The following is a 12137-nucleotide window of genomic DNA, read 5'->3' as shown; positions in this document are numbered from 1 at the left end:
TTAGGACATCCAAAAAGGGTAGCTTGCCATCATTTTCGACTTCCATGGTGAATCTGATGGCTGGGTGTATGGAATTGATGTGGTCGAGAAATTGGTCTAGAGCAGACCGGCCATGTGGCCAGATGACAAAAGTGTCGTCTACATACCTCTTCCATAAGGTCGGGCGTAGAGTGGCAGTCTGGATGGCGTCCGTCTCAAATTTCTCCATGAAGATGTTGGCTACAACCGGAGATAGGGGGGAGCCCATTGGGGTGCCCTCAATTTGCTTGTAGAAGGTTCCATTCCAGGTGAAGTATGTATTGGTTAAGCAGTGTCTCACCAGGGGGGGTACCCCAGCATTTAGTCCTTGATGAACCAAGTCTTCAATGATTGCGATGGTGTCAGGCACAGGCACCTTGGTGAACAAGGAAACCACATCAAAACTGACAAGCAGGTCGTCTGGGGACAGGGCAATCCCCTTGATTGTCGATACCAGGTCAGTAGAGTTTAGTACTGCAGAGGTGGTTTTTCCAGTGAAAGGCCGTAGGATTTCGGACAAAAAACGAGCCAGTTTGTAAGTGGGGGAGTTGATAGTAGAGATAATGGGACGAAGAGGTGTATCTTCTTTATGTATCTTTGGCAAGCCGTACAATCTTGGTGGCCTGGCTGCAGAAGGTTTCAACGAGAACTGTTTGGTCTGATCAATTAATGCGGTTGAAGCAGAAATGATGTTGTTGGTTTTGGAGACGAGGCTGTTGGTGGGGTCTCTTTTTATTTTTGTATAGCTGCCATCGTTGAGTAATTCTTGAATTTTGTTGTTGTATTCTATTTTGTCCATGATGACAGTGGCATTGCCTTTGTCGGCTGAGAGGATGACAATGTCATCCCTCTTTTTTAATTGAGCTAATTCAAAACGCTCATCTTTGCTGATGTTGCTAGTTGGCATCTTAGCGTTTTTGAGGGTTACAGAGATTTCAGATCTTGCTACGTCTGCAGCGATGTGACTCAAGCCCTTGAGAGCTACATCTACTCGAGAAATTATATCATTAACTGGTATGTGTCTAGGTGTGACTGCAAAGTTTAGTCCTTTAGCTAAAACGGATTTCAAACCTTCAGAAATAGGACTGTTACTGCGATTAATTACGACTTTGTTAACATCTAGCTTTTCAATGTGTGGGTCCGGTTTCTTGCTTGAGAGGCGGTTGAATTTGGAAATCAAGTTGTCCTTACATTTAGTCGACATAGCGGCAGCTGAAGAGGCAGTCATTTTTTCCACGCGTTCCCAATCCGATGTGGACATTGTTGCACTCAAAGATAAGTGTGATTTGTAGAGTGTCTTGTCTAACTGATCTAGTTCGGTGCGTGTAAGTCTGATTTTCTCTGAGATAAGAGCTAAGCTAGTTCTAGACAGAATTCGTTTCGCATTAGAAGAAGTTACAGCAGCAGATGTTAGTGTAAATGCGTTTGGTATTACCTTAGAGTCGCGGCATCTCTTCAGAAAGGTGAGAGACTCGATTAGCTGAGCCTTCTTATCCCGGAGCTTGTTGAAGGATCTCAAAGTTACGTGGAAACCCTCCCCGTAGAGGCGGTTAAATTTCGATTTAAAGCTTTCGTGACTGCAGGGATTCATCTTCTTGGTTCTTTTGGTAAAGTCACGTAGAAGGGAAGTAATAAAATAATAAAAATAAAACATAATAAAACAATTCTCACGACGTTTCGGCCACAACGCAAGCAGCCGTCCTCAGGCGAAGAATGAGACATTATCAAGCTAGGAGCTTATATAGGTGTAGCGAGGAGGAGCGCCTTAACAAAAGAATGTGCATATGAAGAGGAATTTAGCATACCAATGGGCAATGCGTAGGAGGTGGGCGGAGGGGTTTCAAAGTCCCATTATGCCCATGCATTATGCAGGATCAACCGCACCACGGGGGGGCGCAAGGAACAGCGTTAATAAAGGAAGAGAATGTTAATGATATGTAGCTGCATTTACCAAACAACCATGTAGAAAACCAAAGTAAAAAACTACATAAAAAAAACAAAATATAAACTGATACTTACTATACTCTACAATAAGCTGAGTTACTAACAACAAATAATAAATTACAATTCTACGTCGTAAGAAGTATATAATATACTTCCATCTAAACTTTATTCTCTTAGCATATAGAGTACTATATACTGCCATAGATAAACCCCTCCGCCCACCTCCTACGCATTGCCCATTGGTATGCTAAATTCCTCTTCATATGCACATTCTTTTGTTAAGGCGCTCCTCCTCGCTACACCTATATAAGCTCCTAGCTTGATAATGTCTCATTCTTCGCCTGAGGACGGCTGCTTGCGTTGTGGTCGAAACGTCGTGAGAATTGTTTTATTATGTTTTATTTTTATTATTTTATTACTTCCCTTCTACGTGACTTTACCGAAAGAACCAAGAAGATGAATCCCTGCAGTCACGAAAGCTTTAAATCGAAAAAAATTATATATCACGACGTTTCGATCGCAACACAAGCGGTCGTTCTCAGGTGGGAAAAAAATCCAGCAGTGCTGAACCGGCGAGAGAGCTGTTACAACAAGAGGTTATTTATGTAGCGATGGGCAAGCAAAGTGGGGTCTGAGCTGGAAAGGAATTACATCCCCGGACGCAAGCACGTCAGTTGTGTTAATGGGGGAGATTAGGGAGAGAGATTAGCATGAAATGAGCTTCCGTCGCCGCACAAGAGCACCGTCCCCGCATATGCGCACAACAGCAGTGTTAATGGGAGATTAGCACTATGTTGATGGGAGAGATTAGGCAGGGAGATTAGGGGGATTAGTAAGTTAATGTCATGTCTAAGTGTAACACAAGCTGCGGCGCTGGCAACTGCGCTGTGAGGCAAGCGCGTCCATGCAAGAGAACCTCCGCAACGGTGGTCGCGCCAGTGAGACACACAGCCCGTCACACAGCCAGAACCATTGATACATCGAGGCTAAGGGAGCAGAGGTGGCTATGTTAGTGAGACCCCAGCCCGTTAATGCAGAAGTACCCAACAGGCAATGCAACTCAGAGAGTCGGAGATAACAGCCCCATCTTCTCGGTTGAAATTGTCTTTGTGTTTATATATCTGGATGGCTTCATGGACAAATCTTTTATGGTAGCCCGAAGGTTTGCAGAGTACCTTGGTCTCGGAAAAAACTATATCGTGCGAGCCCACTGCGTTATAACAATGATCAGCCACTGCAGAGGTATTGGTTCTGCCATGTTTCAAATCTGCCTTGTGTTCGCGAACACGGTCCGAGACATGTCGTTTCGTTTCCCCAATGTAAGTGCTGCTGCAGACACAACTTAGTTTGTAGACACCAGGGTATTGCATGTCAGGAATGACATCCTTCACAGATGGGATCAAATCACAAATCACGACTTTTATTTTTTTCCGCGTGAGGACGACCGCTTGTGTTGCGATCGAAACGTTGTGATATTTAATTTTTTTATTTTATTTTTCTACCTCCATGACTTTACCGAAATAACCAAAGAGTATGGACTCCTGCAGTCACGAAAGCTTCAAATCAAGATTACACTAATATACACTACACTATACACCACACTACTATTTACTACACTGTACACTACACTACTATACACTTTTTGTATCTTTATCGTACCACCAGCGCTTCAATATCCGCAATTCTCTATGCAGGTTTCAGGCGAATCGGCGGCCACCTAAGAGACGCGAGAGGCAGAGAGACCATGCTCACGGTCACCGGCGTCTTCTCTCTCCAACTTCACCCTCAGCCACAACTCGCCACTGCCAGGCTCCTCTCCATCCTCTCGCTTAACGATGAGCGGCTCCATGGGCAAGAGATGGGGCCACTGCCACCACCACCTCCACCTCCACTACCAAAGATGGCAAAGATCTCCACTCCACCCCGTGCAGCCTGCAACAGACTGTTGGGGCAAGTGGTGTTAGTGGCGAGCAGCGCCTAATAAGGTTGGCACTGTGGCACACGAGGGGGTGGGTGGCCAGCAAAACCATCACCTGGTAAAATAATTAATTAATATATATATGGGGGGGGGGGGGGGGACACACATCCCCCCCAATATTAAAATATGCTCAAAATGTCCCCCCCAATATATTGCTATAACATAGATTTCTGTTTATATGATTATGGTTATAGTTGTACTTTATTAATCCCTAATCTCTGCCTTTACATACAATGAAACAAGAAAAGGTAAAAAAGAAAAACAGAGCAATGTAATATAATACACTATTAGACATTATTGTAAAAAATCTAATACAAATTCCCTCCTATCTGTTAGTGAGATTTTTAATATTTTAGGCAGGAAATTATTTATAAAAATTTTTTTTCTGGGGGGGGAGGGGGGTAGACCCCCTGGAAGATTTGGTCCCCCCAATGTTGACTCCATGGCTACGGCCTTGATTAAACTACTTCGATGGCCACTGGAAATGGGAGTTTCGCAACATCTGTGCATGATCCACCAACCCTCACCACTGCTGCCGCTGCTTCCACCGGAGTCCACGCAGTGGCATTGTTAATAAGCACACACCGGAGTTACTGGTCGTACGGTGCACAAAGAGCTTTACAGACCATCTGATTTCTTCCCGCAGTATAAAGATACCGATTATGATTCGCTCCTTCTCAGCAAGGCTCGGCCCAGACAATGATGTTCACTCCTCTCTCTCTGGCCGAGGTATAAAAAAGCTTTATAGATCATCAGATGTTCTCCTCCTGCAGTCTAAATAAATATTCTATCGCACAACAAGGAGGAACAGTGAACAAGTTGCCACCTCTAAATAGCCAGCCAGGGCTGGAGCCGTAGAGGACTGAGCTCCCCTACCTCAACCCCCACTCAACCCCAACACTCGCCCCACCTCACCTCCCCCGCCGGAGCAGAGGAGCAGCAGGAGGATCAGGAGCAGGATGAACAACAGTAGCAGGAGGAGGAGGCGGTGGCAGGGAGCGGATCTCCGAGCAGGGGAACCTCTCTGCAGGAGGAGACGGAGCGATGAGGAGTAGTCAGAACGATCCACAGGAAACAACAACAACAAATCCAATACGCCGACGACTCCATCCAACCAAACAGAGGAGGCGGGCGAGCGAGAGAGGAGCAATGGGAGCGGTGGCGCAGCGGTAAGCGCGCCACTGCGTGAGTGAATGACTTTGTGGGCGAGTGGATGGATGCGTGCGGTCGTGGGTGGGTGGATGCATGGGTGGGTGTTTGAGTGGGTTAATGCGTGCGTGGGTGAGTGGTTGAGTGGGTGGATGGGTGAGTGAGTGGGTGGGTGCGTGGGTGTTTGAGTGGGTGGATGGGTGAGTGAGTGGGTGGGTGCGTGGGTGTTTGAGTGGGTGGGTGGATGCGTGGGTGCGTGGATGGATGGGTGGGTGCGTGGGCGTGTAAACATCGCCACTGGGGGGATAGAAGCCGGCCGGGCGTGGCCCACCCACCCTCTCGTTCGTCCACAGTTCCGGCTTTTAAATAGCACTTGCCCCTCCAGACTGTCCAGGCTACACGGGGGACCTTTGTCTCTGTAGTCGCTGTGCAAGTAGCGCGTTGCTCGCCGCGTTTAGCCGCCCCACGCTACCCTCTCACTCCCCCATCTCCGATCAGAGGAAACAAGAAGATGCTCCGTGTTGTCGGCACTTTGCTTCGTTCATCATTTCGCTTTTTTTGTTTGTTTTTCAATGCTTTGCTTGATTTGCCCCCCCCCCACCGCTTTTTAAATGAAATATTTCACGCTCTGCTCTCCTCGTTCTTGTGCCGGGCGCTGGACGCGGGGCGGTGACTCCGCTCCCCCCTGCTCCAGGTTTGCCCTCTCGCCGTGGAGCTCACGAGGTCGCGACCTCCCTCGTGTTCCTGCTCCTCCCCCTGTTCCTCATCCCCTCCTGATCATCCTCCCCCTGTTCCTCCTCCCCCTGTTCCTTCCCCTTCCTGTTCCTCCTCCCACCGAACTTTGTCATTGCGTTGCCACAGAAAGGCTCCAGGTTTTCGTCTCTGCGCCCGATGGAGGCGTTCGTCAAGCGAGAGAACGAAGAAGAGAGGCCGCCCCGAGCGGAGCTGCGGGCTGAGGTGACGGCACGCGGCAGCGGTGAGGGTGAGCGGGGGTCCTGCCTCACCGCCAGGGACGGGGACGTGTTTTTAGATATGTCAAGAGGAAACCTGAGACGAGACTAGTGGAAAGACTTTGTCGCAAAACTCGCAGAAGTAAAAACCGCTAAACTATCGGCGCCACAGTGGCTAGGGAGATGTTAACTACCTCGCCTGGTATGCAGGAGGTCGTGGGTTCGATCCCGACCCTCGCCACACGGTGGCTAGGGAGATGTTGACTACCTCGCCTGGTATGCAGGAAGTCTTGGGTTCGATCCTGAAGGGAAAGGGGCAACGGTAGCTGTGTTAGTGAGACACTTAGCCCGTTAATGTAAAGACATTTAACCTGGTGATGTACTCAGAGAGTCGGAATTAACAGCTGACATAGGCAGGTAGGATGGAAACATCACAGTCAGTTAAGACTTTACCTGGTTAATAACATTCTTCCAATGATTGCTCAGTTTGTACCCATCTTCTCGGTTGAAATTGTGTCTGTTTATATATCTGGATGGCTTCATGATGGTAATGCCTCCGCTAGACGTGTTTCCACGGGCCCTGCACCGCGTCTCGCTCCCAACGCGACGTCCGTCCGTCTCTCTCTCTCTTTGTCTCTCGCACTTCGCTCAGCTCCCATTCGGATCAAAGAGGAAGATGACCGGTGCCCACCGACTGCTGCTGCTGGCGCTGGCGGTGGTACTGCTGGAGAGGACAACCCGACCGTCAAAGAGGAGGACCTTCACATCATCGAGGTGGACTTCCAGACCGAGGGAGAAGTCGCCCAGCACCTAATGGTGGCCGACGGCTCCTCCTCCTCCTCCGTGGCGGTGGTGGAGCCAGGGGGAGGGTCGTGGCTCTCGCCGGGAAGAGGCCGGGTGGATTCGGCGCGCGTGGCGGAGATCGAGGTGGTGCTGGAGGAGGACGACGACGATGGTAGGGGATGGTGGAGGATGGCAGGGGGTGGCAGGGGGTGGTAGGGGGAGGCAGGGGATTGCAGGGGATGTGAGCAGCTCAGTATTCACACACGTACGTACGTGCGGATGATGTGTGTGTGTACATTGAACTTGGTTGTGGTGATTATGATGGTGGTGTTTGTGATGATGGTTTTGATGATGATGGTTTTATGTATGTACTTTTAACTTCTTTCCAACCGTGATAATTGGAGGTGATGGTGGGTGGTGATGACGATGATGGTTGTGATGGTGGTTTTGATGGTGGTTGTTGTGATGATGATGCTTGTACGTTGAACATCTTTCTCACTGTACGTAGCCAACCGTGATAATCGGAGGTGATGGTGGTGGTGATGATGATCAGTATCAAAGACAATGCTTATACAGTATTTTCAGAGCATGTTTCTTTGCATGTTTTGCCACAAGTCATGATGCCTTGCAATAACAGAGATCTATTTGATGTTGAACATCTTAACACAATTCCTGTTTTTATTATTGCCAGAAAGGGTACAAACTTATTTTATAATTTTGATGTTACTGACCAAATAAAGGTGCCACAGATAAATAAAATAAAATACACGCCTCTTCCGTTTCTGATGCAGCAACAGAAGAGGCGGACGATGACGACGATGATGCCATGCCCCGAAGTCGCTCGACTAAGACGGCCAGGAAGGGGTTTGTGGGAACATTCGGCCTGAGGGCGCCACCACTCCACCGCTCGACGCTCCACGGCGACCTCTGGGCTCACCAGGGGGGCGACCTTCGGATCTACCAAAGTGACCTCCGGGGTCGCCAGGGCGACCTCTGGGGTCGTCAGGGCAACCTTCGGATTCACCAGGGAGACATACAAATCCACCAGGGCGACCTTCAGATTCCCCAAGGCGACCTCCGGGCTCGCTGGGGCGACCTCCGGGCCCCGGTCTCCGTTCCGAGCCACGGCCGAGACGCGGCAGGGAGCCGCCGCTCGGCGAGGATCAGGAGGCGCCGCATCGTTGCGCTTTCGCCGCGGACTTTGGGGAGAGCCCCCGAGATGGCCGGCGACGAACGGACGGACAGGCGCTTCAACGACGACACCGCCGCCACCAGTGGTGGTGGTGCTGAGGAGGAGGTGAAGGAGGAGGTGAAGGAGGAGGCGGAGGAGGAGGAGCGAGTTGTCGCGCCCAGCGCCTTGAGAATCTCGGACCCGGAGGTGGCGCTCGTGTTTTTCCTGGCGCTGGTCCTGCGCGCGCTGCTGGGCGCGGCGGAGATGCGACGGAGGGCCGACCACGCGCGGACGAGGAGGGCGGCGGCGGCGGATGCGGCCGTGGCGTTGCGCGGAGGAGACGTCGGCAGCGGCGGCTTGGATCGGCTGAACGAGATACTGGGCAGGCGGCGAGCGGCCAGAAGGGTGAGGGGCATCCTCCGCTTTGTCGGCCGTCACGGAGACTTCGCCTGGTATACAGGAGGCCGTGGGCTCAGTCCAGACGCTAACGCTTGCTGTATATTTGCATGTCTCTCTCTCCGTGGCCACGTGGATTTTTCTCCAGGTCCTCCAGTTTTTCACTTCACATTTAGAAACACGCGTTTAGAGTATTTGGCTGCTGCTATACATTTCCACGTGATGATGATGATAAGCCCACTTCGTTCAGCTATAATTTGTGATGGCCAGGTCGCTTCTGAAAAAGAGCTACACAGCTCATTGAGGTCTTAGACCTAATAACAATAAAACATATATTTAATGTAAGGGGTAAAGCACAGTCCCATACCTTATCAGTGACTATCTTATTACAGACCAATTCAGACCTAATTGGCCACCCCCGTGCCCTTATAAATCTCAACGTTCATCCTACAAAGTCCCATCACAAGGTAGAAACGCAAACAAATAGACAATTGTTTTTGCTGTACGCCTAATGGACCTGAAAACTCAATTTACATGTACAAGAATACGGGTTAACAGTATGGGTTGACAGCTATATTGAAGTTATGTCATTATCTCTAGTAACGAATACACTATTCCACGTTATTTTTGCTATACTGTATTTATTTTCGGTCAGACCTGTTTGTATGGCCACGGGCATACTGTAGTATCACGGTGGCTAGGAGATGTTAACTACCTCGCCTGGTATAGAGGAGGTCGTGGGTTTGATCTCGACCCTTGACGCCTGTCGTATAGTATCACAGTGGCTAGAAGATGTTAACTACTTCGCTGGAGGCGATCGTGAATGTGGAACGCAGCGAAGAACGAAGTGATTATTGTATCGTAGCGCTTCGGAGGCGATGTAAGTGCATTTGCTTTGTTAAAAATGTATGTGTGCCTCTTCTACTATATAGTGTATAGTAGCGTAGTGTTTAGTGCAGTGTATAGTTGTGGTGTATAATAGTGTGTAGTGTATAGTAGTGAAGTGTATAGTGCAGTGTAGTGTATTGTAGTGGTGTATAGTAGTGTATAGTGTAGTTTATAGTAGTGTATAGTCGTGTGTAGTGTAGCGTATATACATCTCAAAGCGCCGCGCGATGCCGGTGACCACCGTTTTTGTTCGATGGCCGAGCCAAAAGCCGCTGCTGCTGCTGCGAGGATGAGCGGAGTTCGCTTGATGATGGTTTATAATCCGGGCTTGCCGGGCGGCACAATTTGCCTTGCACGTGCTGGAGGAGGAGGGGAGGAGGAGGCGGTCACGTGCTTCTGCGGGTACTTGGGGCTGTTGTCCACTCCATATAACATTGATGCGCATATGCATTAATGTAGCAATACGTGTATTTTTCTCATGCGTCTGGAGCCCTCTCTCTTTGTGTGTGAAAGCGTAAAAGCTATTCGCTAAGTACATCACCATTACCGTCGTAATGCAGCCTTTAGCGCATTCTGTCTTTTATTTAGAGGAAGACTCGATTATCTGCGCTTATGACAGGGAGGACTGCTGCGGATAATTCAAAATCACGGATAATCCAAAAATATAACCATTTCTCGTGGATCTCTATACCAAAAACAGCAGTATGTTTAAGTTAAGAAAATTTGGAACGAATACTAACGATCGACCAATCGATGATGCGCATGCTTAGTGATAATAATACTTTCCTGGCTCCCGCCCAGCAGAAGTGGATGATAGCAGAGCCGCAGCCAATCGACATCAATCAAACTGCACCCAACTACTGTAATGTAGAGGTGATCATGTAGATTTCGGATTAACCAGAGCAACATATTTGTTCGGTTTAAGAACCGTGATTTGGTAAAAAACATTTCCAAGAATAACAATGTACAACAATGGGCTTAAAGGCACGTCAAAGTCTCGGGTGCGCGGTTAATCTGCAAATCGGATAAACCGCACATCGAATAATCGAGAGTCTACTGTGTATATTTTTAACCTGCCACCACTACCCGACACGGCCAATCAGTAAGGGGTTTGCCATGTAACCAAAGCGTGGTTAATTTAGTTAACGAGTTCAGCATTAAACCGGTGGTGTGTGTGTATTGGAGAGTTAAACCCACAGCAGACACTTACAATTCTAGTTCCGTGACGTTCCGCCGGTGTGATTACAACAACTACAACAACCACAACTACCATCACCAGGTTTCATCAGGCAATTAGCCAGAAATGTGAAGAAATCCTCCTGCTCCTGTTTCCTGTCATAAATTAAAAAAAACGTCTTTTTAGAATAACAATGTATAACTGTGTTTTAGATTATTATTATAGGCTTAAGGGTAGAAAAAATCCACGAGTCAAAATATGAAATGCATATGCCATATATTATCAGAACCATGTTTGTTCGCATATTCACCACAAGCACCGTGTGTGGTTAATGCAGTAACTTGATTCCTTGCAAAAGGTTTCAATTGGGTGATTGAACATCTTAACGCAACTCCTATTTTATTGCCAGAAAGGGTAGAAATATATTGTCATTTTTTCATACTTTGACACTGGGAAAAAGGTCCTGTTTTGTAGCTGCTCACGTCAAAATCTCAGGCGCAAATCGAATAAACCGAACGCGGACAATCAAATTTTGTTTGTGTTATCCCTCTCTCCTCCCGTACCTGCTCCCGCCCCACCCCCAGAGAATCCTGCACTATCTGTTCCAGCGCAAGCGCAGGGCTTCCGTGTGGACGCACGTCCGCTCCTCCGACTGGTGGGAGCGGGAGGCGAGCTCCTTCACGGACGCCCAGTGGCTCCAGAGCTTCGGCTTGTCACGCGACGCCTTCGCCGGGGTCTGCAGCGCCCTGGGGCCCGCGCTGCAGAGGCGCGACACGACCTTCCGCCTGTGTGTGCCCGTCGACAAGAGGGTGGCCATGGCCCTCTGGAAGCTGGCAAACGGCGGCGGCGGTGGCGGCGGTGCTGGCTACAAGGGCGCGGCGCAGCTGTTCGGCGTGAGCGTCACCACGGTGTGGCGCTGCGTGCAGGAGTTCTGCAGCGCCGTCTCCCAATCGCCGAGCGCAGAGCGGCTGGCACAAATGACACAAGGATTCCGCCGGCGATAAGAGGGCAGGAGCGGAGCCAGAGGCAGGATCGGAGCTGGAGCCAGGGGCCGGGGGGCAGAGCCGGAGCCAGGGGCGGGGGCGACGCAGGGACAGGGGCAGGGCAGAGGTAGGTCAGGGCAAAGGTAGGGCAGAGGCACGGGCAAGGCAGAGGGAGGGGCAGAGGCAGTGGTGTATGACAGAGATAGCGAGCGAAAAAATAGGGAGAGAAATGAAAAGGCCCCCCCACGGTCCGCCTATTCTCCGCATAGGATCATCGGCCGTCGTTCAGGGTGTTTAGGGCAGGCCTCGACATACGAACGCAATTAGTTCCCAAGATACCCCCGTTCGTAAGTCGGAACGGTTCGTAAGTCAGAACGCAACAATGCACCGTATTTAAATGGGCCATATGGTCAGAGTTATGACGTGTGTTATGATTTGTTAAACTCATCAATAAGAGGAAATATTGTACATTTGCATGTAATACTGTAAAATAAAAACACTATAGTAAATAAAACATAAAATGAAGTAACAAATAGAGAAACAAATTTTACTTACCTTGAGTCCTGATTTGCTTGACGGAAGGGGGTAATGAGTCACCACAGTTGTACACACACGGGGCACTCACGAGTACAAAACCAAAAATCCCCCATATAGCCTGTACCAGACTGAAGGGGCAAGTGCTGTTAGCGAGCACCTATGA

At 49.4% G+C, this 12137-nt stretch overlaps 2 protein-coding genes across 6 annotated transcripts in view; one reads left to right on the top strand and one right to left on the bottom strand.

The window, feature by feature from the left end:
- LOC144737677 (uncharacterized) overlaps positions 1-5832 on the bottom strand; it is a 36808-nt gene extending 30976 nt beyond the window's left edge. For 2 of the 3 annotated variants that reach the window (XR_013589050.1, XM_078620499.1), the window contains exons 1-2: positions 4856-5406; positions 3715-3904 (exon numbers count right to left, since the gene is read on the bottom strand). Coding sequence is in view for 1 of the 3 variants with exons in the window: in XM_078620499.1 (XP_078476625.1) it covers positions 3715-3811 (97 nt within the window). In the remaining 2 variants the exon portion in view is untranslated. The other variant, XR_013589049.1, reaches the window with a different exon arrangement.
- On the top strand, positions 5523-11982 carry LOC144737656 (uncharacterized). Of its 3 annotated transcripts, none has more exons than XM_078620447.1 (4): positions 5523-6065; positions 6692-6994; positions 7614-8398; positions 11039-11982. In XM_078620447.1, the coding sequence occupies exons 1-4, from the start codon at positions 5981-5983 to the stop codon at positions 11456-11458; spliced, it is 1593 nt and encodes a 530-aa protein (XP_078476573.1). In that variant the 5' UTR covers positions 5523-5980; the 3' UTR covers positions 11459-11982. The 3 variants fall into 3 exon arrangements, with proteins under 3 accessions (XP_078476573.1, XP_078476574.1, XP_078476572.1); XM_078620448.1 differs by having other exon boundaries at positions 5525-6046; XM_078620446.1 differs by having other exon boundaries at positions 5527-6071.
- Positions 11983-12137: the final 155 nt, after the last annotated feature.

This window comes from Lampetra planeri, chromosome 72, assembly GCF_965212315.1.
Source record: "Lampetra planeri chromosome 72, kcLamPlan1.2.h2, whole genome shotgun sequence".
Classification (NCBI taxonomy): domain Eukaryota; kingdom Metazoa; phylum Chordata; class Hyperoartia; order Petromyzontiformes; family Petromyzontidae; genus Lampetra; species Lampetra planeri.
The sequence above is the reverse complement of the archived record's forward strand: the minus strand, read 5'-3'. Positions and strand labels throughout refer to the sequence as shown.

Coding starts and splice junctions, on each gene's coding strand:
- LOC144737656 (XM_078620446.1), top strand. CDS start 5,981: ATGGAGGCGTTCGTCAAGCGAGAGAACGAAGAAGAGAGGCCGCCCCGA. Junction 6,995..7,613: donor GGAGGAGGACGACGACGATG/GTAGGGGATGGT, acceptor TTTCTGATGCAG/CAACAGAAGAGGCGGACGAT. Junction 8,399..11,038: donor GGCGGCGAGCGGCCAGAAGG/GTGAGGGGCATC, acceptor CCCCACCCCCAG/AGAATCCTGCACTATCTGTT.